General features: G+C 36.5%; 1 protein-coding gene across 4 annotated transcripts in view; it reads right to left on the bottom strand.

The window, feature by feature from the left end:
- CLCN3 (chloride voltage-gated channel 3) overlaps positions 1-22,642 on the bottom strand; it is a 101,065-nt gene that overhangs the window by 10,186 nt on the left and 68,237 nt on the right. For all 4 annotated transcript variants that reach the window (XM_004758101.3, XM_004758104.3, XM_004758103.3 and 1 more), the window contains 5 exons: positions 19,235-19,315; positions 17,785-18,330; positions 15,112-15,298; positions 11,178-11,576; positions 5,832-6,048 (listed from right to left, as the gene is read on the bottom strand). In XM_004758101.3, coding sequence (XP_004758158.1) covers positions 5,832-6,048; positions 11,178-11,576; positions 15,112-15,298; positions 17,785-18,330; positions 19,235-19,315 — 1,430 coding nt within the window. The remainder of the gene's footprint in view (positions 1-5,831; positions 6,049-11,177; positions 11,577-15,111; positions 15,299-17,784; positions 18,331-19,234; positions 19,316-22,642) is intronic.

The raw sequence follows: 22,642 nt of genomic DNA, 5'->3' as shown, positions 1-22,642 counted from the left end.
GGCCCGACTTATCAAAAAGAAAAGAGAAAGGACCCAAATAAATAAAATCATGAATGAAAGAGGAGAGATCACAACTAATACCAAAGAAATACAAACTATTATAAGAACATACTATGAGCAACTCTACGCCAATAAATTTGACAATCTGGAAGAAATGGATGCATTCCTAGAAACATATAAACTACCACAACTGAACCAGGAAGAAATAGAAAGCCTGAACAGACCCATAACCAGTAAGGAGATTGAAACAGTCATTAAAAATCTCCAAACAAACAAAAGCCCAGGGCCAGACGGCTTCCCGGGGGAATTCTACCAAACATTTAAAGAAGAACTAATTCCTATTCTCCTGAAACTGTTCCAAAAAATAGAAATGGAAGGAAAACTTCCAAACTCATTTTATGAGGCCAGCATCACCTTGATCCTAAAACCAGACAAGGATCCCACCAAAAAAGAGAGCTATAGACCAATATCCTTGATGAACACAGATGCGAAAATACTCAACAAAATACTAGCCAATAGGATTCAACAGTACATTAAAAAGATTATTCACCACGACCAAGTGGGATTTATTCCAGGGCTGCAAGGTTGGTTCAACATCCGCAAATCAGTCAATGTGATACAACACATCAATAAAAGAAAGAACAAGAACCATATGATACTCTCAATATATGCTGAAAAAGCATTTGACAAAGTACAGCATCCCTTCCTGATCAAAACTCTTCAAAGTGTAGGGATAGAGGGCACATACCTCAATATCATCAAAGCCATCTATGAAAAACCCACCGCAAATATCATTCTCAATGGAGAAAAACTGAAAGCTTTTCTGCTAAGGTCAGGAACACGGCAGGGATGTCCATTATCACCACTGCTATTCAACATAGTACTAGAGGTCCTAGCCTCAGCAATCAGACAACAAAAGGAAATGAAAGGCATCCAAATCGGCAAAGAAGAAGTCAAATTATCACTCTTCGCAGATGATATGATACTATATGTGGAAAACCCAAAAGACTCCACTACAAAACTGCTAGAACTTATACAGGAATTCAGTAAAGTGTCAGGATATAAAATTAATGCACAGAAATCAGTTGCATTTCTCTACACCAACAGCAAGACAGAAGAAAGAGAAATTAAGGAGTCAATCCCATTTACAATTGCACCCAAAACCATAAGATACCTAGGAATAAACCTAACCAAAGAGACACAGAATCTATACTCAGAAAACTATAAAGTACTCATGAAAGAAATTGAGGAAGACACAAAGAAATAGAAAAATGTTCCATGCTCCTGGATTGGAAGAATAAATATTGTGAAAATGTCTATGCTACCTAAAGCAATCTACACATTTAATGCAATTCCTATCAAAGTACCATCCATCTTTTTCAAAGAAATGGAACAAATAATGCTAAAATTTATATGGAACCAGAAAAGACCTCGAATAGCCAAAGGGATATTGAAAAAGAAAGCCAACGTTGGTGGCATCACAATCCTGGACTTCAAGCTCTATTACAAAGCTGTCATCATCAAGACAGCATGGTACTGGCACAAAAACAGACACATAGATCAATGGAACAGAATAGAGAGCCCAGAAATAGACTCTCAACTCTATGGTCAACTAATCTTCGACAAAGCAGGAAAGAATGTCCAATGGAAAAAAGACAGCCTCTTCAATAAATGGTGCTGGGAAAATTGGACAGCCACATGCAGAAAAATGAAATTGGACCATTTCCTTACACCACACACAAAAATAGACTCAAAATGGATGAAGGACCTCAATGTGTGAAAGGAATCCATCAAAATCCTTGAGGAGAACACAGGCAGCAACCTCTTCGACCTATGCCGCAGCAACATCTTCCTAGGAACAACGCAAAAGGCAAGGGAAGCAAGGGAAAAAATGAACTATTGGGATTTCATCAAGATCAAAAGCTTTTGCACAGCAAAGGAAACAGTTAACAAAATCAAAAGACAACTGACAGAATGGGAGAAGATATTTGCAAACGACATATCAGATAAAGGACTAGTGTCCAGAATCTATAAAGAACTTAGCAAACTCAACACCCAAAGAACAAATAATCCAATCAAGAAATGGGCAGAGGACATGAACAGACATTTCTGCAAAGAAGACATCCAGATGGCCAACAGACACATGAAAAAGTGCTCCATATCACTCGGCATCAGGAAAATACAAATCAAAACCACAATGAGATATCACCTCACACCAGTCAGCATGGCTAAAATCAACAAGTCAGGAAATGACAGATGCTGGCGAGGATGCGGAGAAAGGGGAACCCTTCTACACTGTTGGTGGGAATGCAAGCTGGTGCAGGCACTCTGGAAAACAGCTTGGAGGTTCCTCAAAATGTTGAAAATAGAACTGCCCTATGACCCAGCAATTGCACTATTGGGTATTTACCCTAAAGATACAAACGTAGTGATCCAAAGGGGCACGTGCACCCGAAAGTTTATAGCAGCAATGTCCACAATAGCCAAACTATGGAAAGAACCTAGATGTCCCATCAACAGATGAATGGATCAAGAAGATGTGGTATATATACACAATGGAATACTATGCAGCCATCAAAAGAAATGAAATCTTGCCATTTGCGACAACATGGATGGAACTAGAGCGTATCATGCTTAGCGAAATAAGCAGAGAAAGACAACTATCATATGATCTCCCTGATATGAGGAAGTGGTGATGCAACATGGGGTCTTAAGTGGGTAGGAGAAGAATCAATGAAACAAGATGGGATTGGGAGGGAGACAAACCATAAGTGACTCTTAATCTCACAAAACAAACTGAGGGTTGCTGGGGGGAGGGGGTTTGGGAGAAGGGGGTGGGATTACGGACATTGGGGAGGGTATGTGCTTTGGTGAGTGCTGTGAAGTGTGTAAACCTGGTGATTCACAGACCTGTACCCCTGGGGATAAAAATATATGTTTATAAAAAAATAAAAAATTAATAATAAAAAAAATTAAAAATAAAAATAAAATTAAAGGCTTCACGTTCAAACAAGTTTGGAAAGCTATGTTTCCTATCGGCCCTGTGACTCAAATAGTATCAACATTTTATAAGTTTTGACACATTCCACAACAGAAAAACCTCAACTGTATTTAATCCAATACTTTCCAAACTTACATGATCACCAAACTCTTTTTGAGTAATGCCTATAAAACTCCTGATAAAAAGATTTTGGGACACCTGGGTGGCTAAGGTTAAACATCTGACTTCTGCTCAGGTCATCATCTCAGGTTCCTGGGATCCAGCCCCGCAACAGGCTCCCTGCTCAGTGGGCAATTTGCTTCTCCCTCTCCCTCTGCTGCTCCCCCTGCTTCTGTGCTCTCTGACAAATTAATATATAAAATCTTTTTTTTAAAAAAGGACTAAAAAGATTTTGAGAAATTCTGCTAATTAAAATATAAAACATGGGAAATCTACAACTGACATCTTTAAAATTTACAGACACACTTTCTCCCTCATCTCCTCATTCTCATTTTCTCCTTGCACCTTACAGTCTGGACTTGTGTCTCTTCTCCTAAATAGTTATTTTCCACCTCTAAGGACCCACTATGAACTAGAAGATGCTGACAGCTATCCAGAATTTCACACTCTCCACTAAAACCTATTAGAAATGGCTTCTTTTCTAATTTCCAAGTCATTTAACTTCAAGAAAGAATAAAAACACTTTACTTCCTTACATACTTCCAAGAAAATAAAGACCCAAGAGCTACCATCACAAATGATCTCTTTTCTTACTATATATACCAATGCATTTTCCTTGAAGGATAGAAATAAGAAAAATTTAATAATCAAGGCAATTAAACATATTCCTTTAGAAAAAGCTACCCCCCACCACAAGCTTTCTTATAAACAGGCAGTATGAGGTAAGATTTTAATCAGCTATCCTCCTCTTCTCCCACATTTTGTTATTTTTACACTTTCTAAAAAATATTTTCCTTTCTAATGTCTGTTCTGTTGAAAATCTGGAAATTTGTCAGCAAAGTGTAATACAGTAATTGACCCATACAGGTTTGTGATCAGAGGTAATCATAACTAGAGTGACATTTATATTTGTTAGCACACAAAAGGGCAAACCATGCCAGGCACAGAGAGTAATTCAAAGCAAGTAAAAATTATAAGTACTCAGTTTAGCTTCTAACTGAGCCATTTATAATTAAAAGGGCCCTAAAACCCACATAAGTTCATAAAAAGTTACTCCATTTAACATGTACTAAGTTTTCAAACAATGAAGTTTGGAAACTATTATTTTTCTACTTAAACAACATTAAAAGAAAATAGGTTTTTTTTTTTATTACATGTATCTCTTTACCAATTAGTATCTGTGATATTTAATAATTCCAAACTTCCTGGCTTTCATCAAGGATTTTATACCTTTAATAATTTATTTCACATTTAGAGTTATTCTAATTGGTTAGCACAGTGAAAACACTAAACATGGATCTAATTCTCTATATTTCTATTCTTAACCCAATATGGCACAACATACTGTTCAAGAAAATGGTAGAAGTTTAAGGAATCAAAAAAAAGCAGATATATTCTATAAGTCAGTAACAGTGTAAAAACAGTAGCAAGAGATTGGGCTCTAAAACTGGAAAGACACTTGATTCGCAGATCGATGGCTTAGTAACCACATGACTAGGCATGTTATTAACCCCCTCCGAGTTTCAATTATTACACCTGTCAAGTAGGGATGCTAACACCTACTCTGCAAAGGTACTACAAAGTTAACTGAGAAACCTGAAGAAGGTACTCAATAAACAAATTTCCTTCCCTTTTTTTTTTCTTTTTTCCTCCTTTCTTTAGACAGGGGTCATGTGTTTCATCACTCAAATGTCTTGAACGAAATGCTTTTATTAAAAAAAACCTGCTGTGATTCTCCAAGTGCTTAGTATTTCAACCAGCTTCAGGCAGGGCAGGGCTAAACCATTTAATTTATGCACCATCAAGAATACCCTTTGATTCTCATTTTCAGCCTTTCTGTCTTAGCCTTCAGATAAAACAATGTTCTTAAGTATTTCAATGAGAAACAGCAGTATAAAGGACATGAAGGGGAACAGAGAGAGAATGGGTGGGGAATTGGATCCCAGGGGCAGGGACAGAGACAGAAGGGAGCAGAAGCAATGAAGCAGGAGTACAGCTGTTGAGGCATACTGTGTACCACATCTCCACTTTGTCCCTGGGACATCTGCCAAACAAAACATTTCTACAGTCCTATCCTAGAGAAACACTGGTATCCATGTGTGAAGGACAGAAAAATAAATAAACAAATGTATAAATTTTAAATATATGAGTTTTGTCATAAGGAGTTTACATGAAAGATTTGTGGATGGAAAAGGTAGAAAAGGGGAAACAAAAAGCATTTGCTAAAGGAGGATTTTAGCTAACTTACAAATTTCATTTAATTATACATGGTAAAAAAAAATAATGGCTGAAATAGTAAATGGCAAAAATATCTAGGAAGTTATTATTGAACTAGAATGTTAAATTCAAAGAATGAAATACATACAAAATGGAAACATGGGGTTTTTTCTCTGCTCCACAGAGATTAGGTCCACTCTTCCTCTTTGCCACCTCTGAAGTGTTCCTGACAAACGCTACTTTACATTTTGGCAAAGATCTGCCAGTTGACGATTTTTTATTCTTGGTAAGTGCCAGTCTGATCAATACTGATCCTGTATGTATAACCACACTAAAAAGACAGATTTTCCCACTTGGAAAATGACTTAAACTCTCCCCTAAGAACTGAATATGAATTCCACTAAAAAGTGTCAAAAATTCTGTGAGGCAAACTGATTTCTTTCACCAGACTTACCCATTGTGAGTTACAAGGCACTGCCTCAGGCCCAGCTTCCGGAAAATATCCACCACAATCTCCATCGGGGTGTGATCGGTCACGGTGAAAGGGCTCATGTCAAGGATGCTCCGAAGCTTCAGGGGCCGAGGGCTTTCCGCTGGAAGAGACGGGGTGTGCTGTGCAAAACACACGCGGGAACTGCCCACAATGCCTTCTTGTTTCTTCCTGGCACTTTCTGAAGAGACAGAGAGAAGACCCAACGTTAATTTGTGTTAAGGGGAATCTGCTTAGAGACTTGAAAAAATAAACAAATGTATTCCATGACTTCTGGTCCCTTCATTTTTTTCCTACCTTCTTAACCAAGAAAAGAATCAAGTGAAAACTGATACAGTAATTTCTTATATTGGACAGGACTAGAATACACCAAGAACAGAAGCGCCTGGGTGGCTCAGCGGTTAAGCCTCTGTCTTCAGCTCGGGCCTTGATCTCAGGGTCCTGGGATCAAGCCCCACATTGGGCTCCCTGCTTGGTAGGGAGCCTGCTTCCCCACCTCTCTCTCTGCCTGCCTCTCTACCTACTTGTGATCTCTGACTGTCAAATAAATAAAATCATAAAAAAAAAAAAAAGATGTTCCTTAAGTTTTCTTAACTCACAGAAGCATCTGGCTAATGACCTATGAATGGTGGAGTATAAATACTGTTAGCAGGACAGATGCTGAGTTAAAACCAGCCCTACTCATCAAACTTACTTTAAAATAAATATTATACCATCAATGAAAATATGCTGAGATTATTTAAATAAACATTTAATGATAGAAGTTTCAGAAAATTTTAGAAAAAGTTATTAACCTTATTTATTTGCGTATTGTAATCTTCCTTTGATATACAAGGGACAAGGCTAGTGAACACACATCCTGACTTAAATTTGTCCTCTATATGAATACAGTAACTATTTTAACAGGCATCATTTATTGAGTACTTACAAAGTGCCCAGGACATCTGCTAGGATTGCTTTGCTTTGTTTGATAAAAAATAATGCCATTTATTCAAAGGCTTTTAAAGCAGAAAATATAATAGTTTTCATTTTCTGATACGATTCAGGCATTTTTTTTTTTTAAAGTATGCATGCAAAATAGAGTTACACTTCCAGGGGAATGGAAATGGTTCTTTTCTAACATAATGTTAAACATAAAATGTCTGAACGTGATCACCTTTCTCCCCCTAAAGTTCTATGTTTTATTATTCTTGTTCATGTTAATACACTCTCAAGGGCTTAACTTCTCACAACTTATCAACAAAGACACACAGGCTGTCCCCTTCATTTTTGACTATGTAAAACCTGGTAGTGACAGACTACAAAAGCATTCCGCATGGATCTAGAAGTCTTTCAACACTTGTAGTAATCTTAGAAAGCAAAAAAATCTCTAAATCTGTAAAATGGTGTTTCAACTAACCAAGCAGTATAAAGTTTACTTTAGCTACTACAAAGAGATAAACAAAAGACAAGTCCACTTACTGGCAATGCATATTATTTTACAAACTCATTTTAAGGTTTCTAAATGTTGCTATGGAAAGGGGAACCTTTAACAAATTAGCTCTCCTCAGTACGCAAACTAAAGCTGTATTCGGAAAAAAGAATCTTGAGGGGATAGGAGAAAAGTATAAATAGGGGAGCAGCCCGTCACTGTGCCATGTACCTTCCTATTGTGTTCAATATGTAAATGATATTTGAATTTTCATATACTAAGAGTCCCCTGTAAAACTTATGGGTATTACATAAATAGAACGAACAAGTGTACTTTTTATACCTTAAGTCGGAAAATAGGAAAGACAATTCAATTCACATTTTGTTAAATATGCTTCATTTTAAACAAATCTATAAAACATTCAGCCTCACTCTTAATCTTGACATAAAAATGCAGGAAAAACGTCTCTCCATTTGAACTGAACTTTAACATAGTAAACTATCACTCACTGCTGGTGGGAGTACAGGGTATAATCTACTGGTGTGATGTGAAAATATCTTACAACATTACAAATGCACCTACTCTCTGATCCAACAATTCCACTTACAGTAATTTTTGTACATTTGCACATAGGCAGAATATTGAATATGTGAGATAATCAAATATAAAAGGGAGCTATCTTTATAACAGCAGAAAATTGGAAACATCTTGAATGTCCATCAGTGAGGAACTGATTTTAGAAATCATTAGGTATCCCAATGGTATGCCTACTTAATGGAATATTGTGTAGCTTTAAAAGAAGAGAATGAAGAAATTCACTGGGAAGATGTCCAAGAAAACACTGTCTAGTGAAAAAAACAAAAAACAGGGGCGCCTGGGTGGCTTAGTGGGTTAAAGCCTCTGCCTTCGGCTCAGGTCGTGATCTCGGGGTCCTGGGATTGAGCCCCACATCGGGCTCTCTGCTCAGCAGGGAGTCTGCTTCCTCCTCTCTCTCTGCCGGTCTCTCTGCCTACTTGTGATCTCTGTCTGTCAAATAAATAAACAAAATCTTGAAAAAAAAAAACAACAACAAAGTACACAACACCACATATTAGATAGCATGACAATTTGTTTAAAAAGAAAAAAACCATATATACTTAATTATAGAAGTATAGAACAGTATCTACAGAATACATAAGAAACCAGAGATGGCTGCCTACAGAGAGTTAAACTGGTAACTATGAGGTCATAGGTGAGAGACATTTGTCACTGTATAATTTTTTTTAAAGATTTTATTTATTTATTTGACAGAGATCTCAAGTAGGCAGAGAGGCAGGCAGAGAGAGAGAGAGGAGGAAGCAGGCTCCCCGCTGAGCAGAGCGCCTGATGAGGGGCTCGATCCCAGGACCCTGGGACCATGACCTGAGCTGAAGGCAGAGGCTTTAACCCACTGAGCCACCCAGGCACCCCATGTCACTGTATAATTTTAATCTTCTTGATTTGAACTATGTGAATGCACCATCTGTAAGTAATCTAAAATTTTTAAATAATGAAAGGACATACAAATGCAGAGTTTATAAATTATGGGAAAACTGTACTTTTAAAATCTGGAGTTTTCCCATCCCTGGATATGGTATACAGTTTACCTGTTACTCAAGCATTTTTTTGTCTTTCATAAAATATTTTATATAAACACATATAATTACATAATTTATATATTACACATATATACAAAACCTCATGTACAGGCCTATTCTCTCATGGAAAAATGTAAACCTTATAAAAATATATGTAGGTAAATATTTAAGGTGTGTTCTAAAAGTCATCATATGTAAAACATTTCTGATGACATGACTGGTTATTTCACATGTCTAAAGTATACCTACTCCCCTTAAACTGACATTATCTGCTATCACAATATTCTGTTTCAAGATAGTAATAAAACTGAAAAATATATCCATACAATCACAACAGGATTATGAGTAATTCTTAACTTTTAACATTTTTTTCTTCTTTAAAAACCCTTGTTTTCCTTTAAATTTCTAAGTAAATTCAAAAATTCTGACCTTTTTCTTTTCCTTGGCTGGCTACCATTAAAACCTAAAGAATATGAATCTACACAATGAAATTCTTCTCTGTGAGTTTGGCCACAGTAACAGCTTAGAAGCTAAAACACTAAAACACAAGAGCCAAGTCTAGCCATACATATTGCCCACTCTCGGCAACTATTCTACTACCTACAGCAAAACTTCAAAGGACAGGATTGCTAGTCTTTAAAAAACTCTTCCAAAGCTATAGCCTTTTCCTTAAATAGGACATTCTCTGTAGGCCCTTTTGTTTTATTTGATACTCTTTTTTTTTTTTAAGATTTTTTATTTATTTGACAGAGAACACAAGTAGGCAGAGAGGCAGGCAGAGAGAGAGAGAGAGAGAGAAAGGGAAGCAGGCTCCCTGCTGAGCAGAGAGCCCGATGCAGGGCTCAATCCCAGGACCCTGGGATCATAACCAGAGCCGAAGGCAGAGGTTTTAACCCACTGAGCCACCCAGGCGCCCCTTGATAGCTCTTATAAAAAGAGCATTTCCATTCTGATTTAAGAAATACTCCCCTAAGTCTTCCCTCTTCCAATGGCACAAGAATTAAATTATTTTACAATCCTTTTGCAAATGGCTATAGAGATAAGTTGTAGAGGATGTGATCACAGGACCAAATGCTTAACATTTTTGGCTCAAGGTCCTCCACTGAAAACTCGGGAGTATGAAAACCACAGCTTGATGAAAATGTCCTTTATCACCTTTGGGATTTGGGGGAAGAGTGGGAAAGGAATCAGGTTGTATAGAAAAGGCCTTATTAGCCTCCTCATCAATACTTCAGGACTGTAAGATGAGGAGAAAAATAAATCTTGGAGGAACACAACTTGTTTCCTCCTCATAAAAGTTTAATTTATCTCCAAGAAATAATATAATATGGCTAATGCCTTTCATCTATATTTGCAGGAATATCAGCTCAAAATACAATACAACTTATATATTAATTTTCAACAGCACTTGACCAAAATAAAATTTCAATTTTTTTTCACTTTCAAGCAGATATTTTATGTTAATATTATAAACCTAAATCCAAAAGCTGGAAAAGGAAAACCTGTGAATCTAATATGAAACAAACTATGAAGATGAGATTTTTCAATAACTTGCATTTAAATAAGCTAATACTAAATATAAGAATGTATTTAGCGGGAGGTCCTGGCACTTGCTAAGGCCTTATCTTATACGCGATTATGAACAATATTAACTTCACAAGGTTTCTATCAGCGGAAAAAGAAAGAATCTGACTTCAATCTGAAGTCAGCAATGCCATATCAAAAGATAAAACTACATTTAGTGGGGAGCCTGGGTTGCTCAGTCAGTTAAGTGTCTGCCTTCAGCTCAGTTCACGATCCCAGGGTCCTGGAATCGAGCCCCACACCGGGCTCCCTGCTAAGCAGGGAGCCTTCTTCTCTCTCTCCCTCTGAATGCCCCTCATGCTCTTTCTAGCACACTCTATCTCAAATAAATAAAATCTTTAATAAATGAAAAGATTTCTTTAAAAAGAACTGTACTGACATATCATACTATTTTAAATTTTATTTTCACCTCATTCATCGAGAATGTCTATCTATTCCAATAAATATAAACTGACCCAAAAAAACTGTACTTAGTGGGGAAACAATTTAGATGCATAATTCCTTTCCTAATGAATGTTAAGACTTTCAGGGACATAAATAAAATACACCTCTCACCTCCACAAACCCAACCTATTAAATATTACTGCTTTCCTTTTCTTGAGAAATCTATTATATGTCTATATATATCTAAATATATGTAGATTCCAACAGATACAGATATAGATAGATTTATGTGTGTGTATTTTTTAAAAAGGGTACCTATTGCAATTGTCAGGTCTCGTCTGAGGGCAAATCCCACTAATCTTTGAGATTCTTTTGACATTATGACAGGAAAGCCATTGTAGCTGGTTTCATTAATCATGTTTTCTATATCATCCACTGTCATATTGTCCTGTGTCAAGACGGCTAAGGGAGGATCATTCCTTCGAGGTCTCATGACATCAGCAGCCAGGGTGGTATGAGTGAATTCTTCTTTTGCATCCAAGAAAGGGTATCCATTTAACCGGATATGCGCTTCATAAATGCCTTCCCTACCAAAAGCATCGCCAACCCATTTACTGGTCATAACAGCAGCCATAAGGGGAACAATGTATTCCAAGCCTCCGGTAAGCTCAAAAACAATAACCACCAGGGATACAGTCATCCTTGTCACACCACCTGGAAAAAAAATAAATAAATATATAAGCACCACTGGTCAAGGAGGACAGGGACAGGTTAATGGAATTTTTGTACTAGGCATTTGAACATGAATTGTAAATAAAACTTAGTGAAAAGGATTATCATCAAAAACTGCTACTCCTCGGGGCACCTGGGTGGCTCAGTGGGTTAAAGCCTCTTTCTTTGGTTCAGATCAGGTCTCAGGGTCCTGGGATCGAGCCCTGCATCAAGCCCTGCATCAAGCCCCACATCAAGCCCCGCATCGAGCCCCACATCGAGCCCTGCATCGTGCTCTCTGCTCAGCGGGGAGCCTGCTTGCCCCCCTCTCTCTCTACCTGCCTCTCTGCCTACTTGGGATCTCTGTCAAATAAATAAATAAAATCTTAAAAAAAAAAACCAAAACTGCTACTCCTCTCTTAGGACAATTATCACTATTTTAATAATATCTAGAGAAACAATGATTTTCTTTAGTTAACATAAAAGACTATTAAAATAACATTTCAAAACCTGTTTACTTCACAGTACACAGCCGACCAACTAAAGCAAGCTTGTCATTCTGGTTTATTGCTATAGCAAGGACATAGTTTCACTCTTATGAAAGCTGATTATTAGAATTTGGTGAAGCATGTAAGAGCTACCTTTTATGTCACAGCTGCCAATTTACAAATTAAGTTCATATGTGGGTAGAATATTAACTTAATACACATCTCTATTCTGTATCTTTTCAAAATGAGTAAAATATTTCAATGCCTTGTGATTTCTGTTAATAGGGTAATATCCCCTCCCTTAGAAAACTCATCTATCTGTTTACCCAAATCATCTACCCAAGTAGATAGATGAACTACCATCTGTATGCTGATGCCTCATAATCCACGTCTCCACTTACTGTTGCATTTGTCCCATGTCTCCAACTCTGCAGACCATATTTTATTGTTTGCTTGTTTTCCAACCGTAAAAAGACTGTGGATGACCCACTGTCACAAAAAACACCACACACTTAAAACCAAAATCCTCTTCTTCCCCCAAAGAGCTACCCATTCCAACTTACCTGACTCTAGCACCAGCACTACATTCTTGGCAACCTAGACAGTCATTCCAGATCCATCTCTTTACTTTAACCCAACAGCTAGACCCTCATCCACTCCTATTTGATTTGCTTTGCAAAATATCTATGGGTCCCTTTCTTAATACTGTCACTATTACCAAACTAGTCCAGACTCTCAAGACTTTGTTCCTTAATTCTGGGGCACCTGGGTGGCTCAGTGGGTTAAGCCTCTGCTTTCGGCTCAGGTCATGATCCCAGGGTTCTGGGATTGAGCCCTGCATCGGGCTCTCTGCTCAGCAGGGAACCTGCTTCCCTTCCTCTCTCTGCCTGCCTCTCTGCCTACTTGTGATCTCTGTCTGTCAAATAAATAAATAAAATCTTTAAAAAAAAAAAAAACAAGAACTTTGTTCCTTAATTTTAATATTAATTTATCTTACCTTCTTGACTGCAGGCCCCATTACCTTCAATACACTTTATAAATCATGTTCCCAGGTTAATCTTTCCTAAGTACTACTTTCGCCATGTTGCTCCTTTGCTCAAAAACCTACCAGGAATCACCAGTTCATACTGTATTAAGCTTAAACTCTTCCTTTTGGTTTTCTAACCTAAAAATAGAAGGGAGAAAGAACCTATATATATTACTTATCTACACTATGCCAGGCATGTCCCTAGTCAGTTCATAAAGTTTTGTTTTTTTTTTTTAAACTAAGCGACTTATTTTAACCTGGCACTGTGCTAACAGCTTTACATGCATTTGATCTCATTTAATCCTCAAAACAGTAGGAGATAAAAAGTTATTATTTCTGTTTTAAAGATAAGAAAATAACAAATCAAAGCAAAGGAACACTCCCAAAGTCGTCAAGCTACAAATCCCAAAGCCACAATTCTTCCACGATCTGACCAATTCCAAATATAAAATGATCTCGACACAAATCACTGCCTCTTCATAATCTGGTTCCTTCTCACTAACCCAACTTCATTTCCCAAAAGTATCCAAAACACACTCTACTTCAATATTGTCAGTATCTTCAAAGCTCCATGAATACTAAATTTATCCCTATCCCAATTCCTTTGCCTTCAGATGATGATATTCCTCAAAAAAAGTCCTCTTCTTTATGTTTTTTTGAAACTCCCCCTCCCCATTTTTATTAACATTTATAAATTGCCACCTTCCATAGGTACTATCATTTTAACCCACAGGACCATCAGAAGAGGAAGTCCTCTTCTTTAAATGCTATTCATCTTTTTTTTCTTTTTTTTTTTTTTTTTTAATTTTTTTTTTATTTATTTAACAGAGAGAAACACAGAAAGAGAGGGAACACAAGCAGGGGGAGAGGGAGAGGGAGAAGCAGGCTTCTTGCTGAGCAAGGACCCTGATGCAGGGCTCCATCCCAGGACTCCACGATCATGACCTGAGCTAAAGGCAGGTACTTAAAGATTGAGCCACCCAGTCTTCCTAAATGCTACCAATTTTAAGTACAGCTCATGTTCTACTCTACCTGAACTACATCAGCTCTCTTTTTCTCTAGACTCCTATAATTTTCATAGACTCATTATGTAATACTCATTATATAATCATTAAATTGCTCAGTATTGTTTTCTCAGTTTTGATCTTGTCTCCCCAACTTGACTGTACTTGAGGGGCCCATGTTTTATACTTCTTTTTGTATCACTCCCTGCACCTAGCACTGTTGAAGAGAAAGTGCTGAAGAGAAAGAAAGTGGATAACTACTAAATAATTGCTACTTTGATTAAAATGATTCTTTCCCTCACTTGGACTTGATATTATACTTTTGAAGATCAGTAATTATATAATTTTGATTCACTGAACAAAAATAAGTCAAAATACCAACTATTATTAAATATCAAAACCAAAATTCAGCTGACATTTTAAATATAAAAAAATAACTATTTTTTACATCCAAGAGAATACACAGACTCTTAAGTATTTAATGCAGATATATATTTTTTTCATTAAAACAACAGTTACCTTTCTTCATTTTGCTATAAATGCACCTTAAATGGAGGAGGGCTGAAATCTTCTCTACAGCCAACTCTAAGTCACTGCAGAGCCAGAGCTACTCTAACACTTTGCTAGAATGCTAATCTCAGGAATCATGCTACGGTCATCATAGGCAAGCCAAGATCCTCGACAGTAAAAGAAAAAACTCTCCTTGGACAAGATTCAAATTAAGCTTATGTTGTACTGAGACGTTTTCTGTCACAATATTAAATATCACACAATATTTAAAAGATGCTAACCACCATTAAATGTTTGCATTAACAAATGTTTAGAGACAGGCAAAATGAAAACTAGTACTATATAAACACCATATAATAGTAGTACTGTTTCATTTTAGTTTCAACATTCTCTTCCTCTGTCCTGTACCACCCTCATCAACCTCACCAGCTAAGCATAAACGTGTTCTCACTCTTGCTCTTTTCTCTCTCAGATTCACACACATCCATCCACAGACACAGTTAAATTACCTAAGCATGCAGCAGCACCAACCATGGCATAAAGGCCAGGTGTAATGCAATCAGCTCCAACCTCACACCACTCCTTAAAGATAAACCAGTCATGGTGATAATAAGCAAGCTGTTCCACTGCAATCCCCACGATCCTTCCGGCAATCGCTCCGATGGCCATGCTGGGAATGAACAAGCCTGATGGCACCTGTAACAGAAACACAGTGCTTAACTGGGCACACAGTCTCTACTTGGATGCTCAGAACCTACATTCTATGGGCCTGTTTCTAACAATTTTGATTCTTTTCACAATTTATTTATATAGCAAAATCCGAGTACAAATAAAACTAAAGCAAAATACTGTTCTACTGGTACCTTAACAATTTCATTAATTCAGTTATAAAGTACCACATGACATTCTCCAACCCAAAGAGAAAATAACCAAAGGTTATTTATCCTTTAGCTCAAAGGTTCCTTAATGCCAGTCCCTAACAAAATTTTTAGTAGTCTATGCTGAAACGGGGAAGGGAAAAAAAGGACAATATGAAGCAGTTTTCAAAAAATAAAATCAATTCAATGAGAAGTACTGTCCTTTACTCCACAATTACATCCTTCCTACATATCTGTTGTCTATCAAATGATAAAAATATTAGATAAAATATTAGATGCGATTCCTCTTAAGTGGTACAGTGTGCAGCAGACAATCTTACCAGGTCCTTCAAATATTTTTTAGTGATACATATAAGGAGAAAAATGTTTATTGATCAATTAAATTTAATGAAGAAAATAGGAATAGTAAACATCTTAAGCAAGATCATTTAAAGATTAAAATACTAATAGCTCTAAAATGTGCTGGATAGGAAATAAGGTGAGCACAAAATGATGGCACATTGAACATGGACCAGGATCATTAAAAGGTCATCCAAATAAATAGAAGAGATCAAAATGTGTTTTATTCTACTGCCAGTCAGGATTCATCAGCCAGAGAACCGTGCAATGCGAGACTTAACAAAGACTTGCCAATTGTCTCCAGCATCCTGTAGCTCAACTGAAGATGAGAAAGTTGGGATTTACAGAAAATCAGCTTACACAGAAACAGGAGGTTCAATAGTTGCTTTAAGTTGATCCACTATGAAAAAAACTTTTAACTTCAAGATTTTTCTATTAAACACTCATACCCAATGGACTAAATAGAGAACAACAGAAAAGAAAGAGACCATATTTCAAAAACTGTCATGATTTTGTTGGAATTAAGGTGTTATTCCACACAAGTTACATCTGTGAAATAATATTATCACTAGTGAATATTATTTAAAAAATGATTAGCTGACATTTGCTCTTCATATGCAGCACTTAAATTTCATATAAGAAAATTACATTTATTGGCAAATCACCAATTAATCAATGTTATTCTCACTTTTGCACATTCAAATGAAGTAATGTGCCAGGGCACTGGACCTAGTTCCTTTAAATCTTTGATGGAAAAAGACATGGTATTCACATGCTAGTAATTTAACAGAGTCTGCAGTGTCCTTTCAAGTGAATACCCTATAGCATGACAGGTGGAGTAACAGCTCCTCGAAGTTTCTATATCCCGATTACTATGAATTCCTTATGTTATACAGTAAGGAGGAATTAAGGTTGCAGGTAAAAATTAAGGTTGTTAATCAGCTGACTTTAAAACAGGAGATTATCCTAGATTACCTGGGTGGGCTCAAAGTAATCACAAAGGTTATTTTAAATGTGGAAGAATGATTTAGAAGAGTTAGTGTGAGGATAATGAGGTAAAAAAAAGACTTAACTACCCATTGCTGGCTTTGAAGATAGGAGAAGGGGGCCATGAGCCAAGGAATATGGGCAGTCTCTAGAAGGCTGGAAAAGGCAAGAAACGGACTCTCCCCTACAATCTCCATATATCCCTATGAACACCCTGATTTTAGCCCAATGAAACCAATTTTGGACTTCTGATCTCCAAAACTGTAATGAGTATGTGTGATTTTTAAGCCACTAAGTTTGTGGCAGTTTATTATAGTAGCAAAAGGAAATTAATTTAAGTGCTTTTAAAACATGATCATGAATTCCCTGGCACTGCTCCCATTAAGAGGCAGGCCTCTGTGACTTCCCAGACAAACAGAAAGTAACATGAGGCACGGTGCATGACTTCCCTGGCCAGGTTAAAAAAACAATTCTCTTGGGACACTGAGCTACCATGTAAGAAATCTAAATGCCTGAAAGGCACCACACTAGAAAAACCAGAGAGAAAGACAGAGAGAGAGTCAGAGAGAAAGAGATGTTCAGGAGCCCGTATGTTCCAGACCCAGTTATCTGACTCTTCTCAGCTCAGGTGGTAGATGACCAGCCTTAGCCATGCCTGATGACATATATGACAGACCAAAAACAAAGCATGCCCAGTTGAGTCCTTCTCAAATTATTGACTCAATAGCAAGAGCAAATTAAAGAGTTATCTTAAATTGCTGGGCTTGAGGGTAATTTGTTACACAGTAACAGATAACCATGTTCAACAATATATCCAAAAGAATTCTTTTATTCATTACTTAAAATGAAACACAAAAGAACTTTTTCAGCCTACACTTATGAAATAACCACTTTTATATAAGCATTGCACTGCTCATTTCCCATACAATTCTTAAACATGTCAAAATTACTTAAATAGCACCTCACATTAGCACTTACCTTGATACCAAAAGTGAATACTGTCATGATAATTTTAAATATGAGTGCTAAGCATAACTGCCAGATAGCTGAATATACTCCCAGGCCTGCTGGACGATCAGGAATATCATCGACAATTTTACTGGCATTCATGTCATTTCGGTAGTCACAAAGAGAAGAGGATTCCAGAGGACCGCAGTCTGTAAAAAGCTCTTTGATCAGCTCACTTGTGTTGAGCCTGGTATATGGATTAGGGAAGGCTATCACCGCAGTAATGGCAGCAACAACAATAACTTCAAGAACAGGATACTTTCCGAATCTGGTGGATTTGCGTCGACGACACCAGGCAATATTTGCCCTAATGAAAAAGGCTCCCCAAAGCCCTCCAAATACCCCGAGGAGAATAAAAGGGAACAGTTCAAAAAGGTACCACGGTGTGTGGTACTCCACATAAAAAAGGACCAGACGGCTGTTACCAAATGGATTGATGGATCTCAAAACAAATGCAGCCACTAAAGCAGCAAAAAATGATCTCCATAAAGTTTTAAGAGGAAAGTAATAGCTAACCTAAAAAAAAGGAGGGGGGAGAAAAATAGTATAATTTTATAAGATGCTTCTGATATAACTTTAATATCATAGTCTAAATTTTTACTATTTAACTAGAATTTACAGATAATACATTTTACTGTGGTAAGAAAAAAAAATCGATGTTTTATTAACTTTGGCTATCACATCATTACAAGTTCCCAATATCAACTGATCAAAAATGTCTGTAATAATTATTTCAAATACCTAGCATTGTTTTATTTTCAAAATGAGTTTCACCTCCAATTCAATCATGTAGTTAAGAATAAATGTACCACCACCAACTCCTATTAGCTCATAAAGAAGTATTTGTTTCTTCTATATTAAAGAAAAAAGAAGAAAAGAACACAAACTGGAAAAGTAAATTTTAAACCATTCCTAATCATTTTTGTGTAAACATGTAAAAAAGTCTTAAGCACCAGAGAAAACAAAAAATATGCCACTGATGCGACTAAAATCATCTTCTTAAACATGAATAACTACCCCAGAAATAAGCATATAAGACAATCTCACAATTTAGGAATTAATTAAAACTTTTAAAATAAAAACATGGGTGATAATTTAACAAACAGTGGTTAAATCCATTTAATTAAGCCAAATCCATTTCTGCTTACTTTTAAGTATGTCAACAAAGTTAAATTTTAAATAATCACTTAATATTTATACATGAATAACATTTTTAAGGCTTTTCTCAAGGTAAAGGACACATGTAATGTATTACTCTGTAGGTAAGAATAAGCGAAAAATAACTTTATGAGGTTAAACCTGAAAATTTCAAAAAACAGTCTATATCTATTACACTAGCTATAAAACTGAAAAGTGTACCAAAATATGTATTTTAATGGTAATTATACACAATGTTATAGTTGTTGTTTTCTTTACCTACCTCTTCCAGGCTAAAAAGAACTCCTCCAATTGGTGCACCAAAAGCTACAGAAACCCCTGCAGCTGAGGCAGCTGATAGCACCTAAAAAGAGGATTTGGCTTATTTCATATATTCTTAGAAATTCAAATATACCAAATGAAAGTTCCTCATGCTGCTTGAATTTTTGAAACGCCTCTTCTGAAGTTAACTCACATGTCTACCCCTTTTCTCCCCAAGCAGAGGCAAATATTTATATCCTCTAAAAAGATATTTTTTCCTCTTTTGCTTTAATTGAAAGGACCCTCACATATTCAATATTCAGTTAAAAAAAATTTGTGTGAGATACACTAATGTAAACAGGATGCAAAGAAGAAAAGGCAATGAATACAGATAATTCTCAAGATGTTTGGGAAGACCAGTGGAGAGAACAGTAACTGGGGTTTAGGGGGAGAGAAGTTTATTTTTATTTAATTTATTTTAAAGATTTTCTTTATTTATTTGACAGACAGAGATCACAAGTAGGCAGAGAGGCAGGCAGAGAGAGAGACAGAAGAGGAAGCAGGCTCCCCGCTGAGCAGAGAGCCTGATGTGGGGCTCGATCTCAGGACCCTGGGATCATGACCCGAGCCAAAGACAGAGGCCTTATCCCACTGAGCCACCCGGGTGCCCCAAGAAGTTTATTTTTAAACAGGATATATAATTTTTTCATATTTTAGAGCTAACTTCTTCATCATTAATAATTACTGCTTTACATCATTAATAATTACTCCCCAATGTGGAGCCTGAACTCAAGATCTCTGAGATCAAGAGTCACATGCTCTACTGACTGAGCCAGCCAGGCACCCCTAATAATTACTGTTTTCTAAATCGTAGTAAAATATGGAGAGAACTTAAAACCTACTGAGTTACCTTATTTTTACTACTCTAAATCCTCTGAAAACACCACTGCTGCCAATAGGGAAAGCCTCATTCTAAAGCGCAAACAATGGCTTCCTCCTAGTTAAAGAAGACAAAAATATCCACAAAAGCTTTTAGAGATCTTCTCCCCAATTCCCCAGTCCATCACTAGGACATTGTCCACTTCTCAGCAGTGTGAACTACTGAGTGCTACTAGAGAACTACTAGTGCCAACTACACATAAAAATTCACTGGACACTTACATTGTAATTACTTTTCTAAGAATCTTTGTTCCTTTCACTATTTCATTCCAGTAAATATACAAGGGTACCAAACCATTTTACCAAATGGTCAATTTTACATTTATGAAAAAGAAACTAAAAATAATCGAAATTAAATTATATGTAACTAAGATCATGATCTCCATTTTTAGGCTGCTTCTGGCAAATTAAAAATAAGCAAATACTCATTTTAATTAAATTGTACCTGGATAGGGTGCCTGGGTGGTGCAGTTGGTTAAGCATCCAACTCTCAGTTTTGGCTCAGGTCTGATCTCAGGGTTGTGAGAGGGTCCCCAAGTTGGGCTCTGCTCTCAGCAAGGGTCCTGCTTGGGTTTCTCTCTCCCTCTCCCTCCATCCCTGCTCTCTTGCTCTCTCTCTCTTTCTTAAATAAATAAATATTTTTAAAAAAATAAGTAAATTGTACCTGACTTAAAGAATACAGACTCTGCTTATTTGGGGGAGGACAGTAAATTAAGTGTTTTGTTTTTTCCCACTAAAGGATTGTAGACAACACACTTAACTGAATTCTCTGACTGTGCATTTAATGTAACAGAATTTTACAATCAAGCTAACCAGTACCTGTAACGCACACAAGTTTTAATGTTCTATAAGTATTAAGAAATTATTTAATTAAAAATGTCAGGAAGTGAACATAGGAAGAAAGCCAAAATATGAGGCCTTCATGTTTCCTACTAATAAGTGAACTCTAGCCATTTATATACTAAGGTGAACAAAGTTAATGTCATAAACATTACTAATCATCACAGTGTACATCTTAAAATTTAAGTGAATGTAATTTCCATGGAATTTTCTAATAAAATTACATTCTGCACTTAAGATGAGTAAATAAAAAGAAAAATCTTACCCCCAAAATGTCAAGGTACAATAGCAAGTAAAGGAAATGCACTGGAGAGACAAATGCTGTATCTCCATTTTAGCCCTAATCTGCTATGTTACAATGTAGTTTGAGGTTATGTTTTGTGTGGCTTTTAACATACACACATATCCACAGTCACAGAAGAAACAGTAGTAGTTGTAAGGAATACAGACTTTGGAGTCAGAAAAAAATAAATTTTTATCCGTACTCTTGACACTCTGTTACATAATCTTTGACAAGTTAGCATTTTATGCCCTAATTTCCCATCTATAAATGGGGATAATAGTGCCAAGTTAATAGGATTATTGTGTATTTAAATTTTAAAATGCAAGGGATTGTCACAGAGCCAGATACATAATAAGTAATCAATAATGTTAGCGATTTCTGTTAGAGCATAGTAGTAGAATCACATTATCATTCAGAGATGGAACTATGATGGTCTGAAGTGTTCCCCTTTCAGACTACTGCCAATGCATGAACAGTGTTTTAGTACTAACACTAAAATGAAGGAGTACTCATTTCAACTGAAGAATCAAATACTTTGATAAAAATATTCTACTTTTTTGTTAAATTATTAAAACAACAGGATGAAAGGTCCTGCGCGAGGGTCAGAGACCTCTGAGTTCTCGGTATTTAATGATATAAAAATATATCTTAAAAACCTAAAGTGCTCTGTATCACCTTGGCCTACAGATTAGATTGGGAAAAAAAGAAGAGATTGGGCTCCCGAAGTGTAGAGCTAATACAAAAGGTCTCAGGAGCCCATTTTTCTTCTAGAAAATATCCACAGAAATGTACAAACATTAGGGAACTCTATAATACTTAAAGCTTAAAGCCTTCCTAAAAATACTTGGGCTGGCCTTAAAAAAAAAAAAAAAAAGGTAAAGGAAATAAATGCTCGTAAGCAGCTGAATAAAGAGGAATTCCTATATTCCCTTTAGTGTGAATCTCCGATTTAAACCTCAAGAGGTCTTAAAGGCCCTCAGAACATCTTCATGGTGGCAGATAGCTCTCTGCAGATGACACACCTCTCTCGGGGGCATTAGATACTTCCTCCAGAGGAAAACACAACTGTTAAGACTTCCCAACCCTGGAAAAATACTGACGGTGAGAAATCAGGGGAAAAATAATGTTACATTTGGGAAAAACTTTAGAGGAAGAAAGGTGGAAAGCAAAGCAAAAACAAATGAAAAAAGCTTTGAAATTCAACGGAAACCAATGGACCTCAAGTAGTCTATCAAAACTTCTCTAAAATATCAGAGTAACTGAGCAGCACTGGGAATGGGTTCTAGAAAGACATTAGAGATACTCAAAAAGGGGGAAAGAAGCAAGCAATTTTCACATTTGAATGTGAATACAGAATTTATTAAAAAA

Source organism: Mustela putorius, unplaced genomic scaffold (genome assembly GCF_011764305.1).
Source record: "Mustela putorius furo isolate JIRA1106 unplaced genomic scaffold, ASM1176430v1.1 tig00000242_pilon_pilon_pilon, whole genome shotgun sequence".
NCBI classification, from domain to species: Eukaryota; Metazoa; Chordata; class Mammalia; order Carnivora; family Mustelidae; genus Mustela; species Mustela putorius.
The sequence above is the reverse complement of the archived record's forward strand: the minus strand, read 5'-3'. Positions and strand labels throughout refer to the sequence as shown.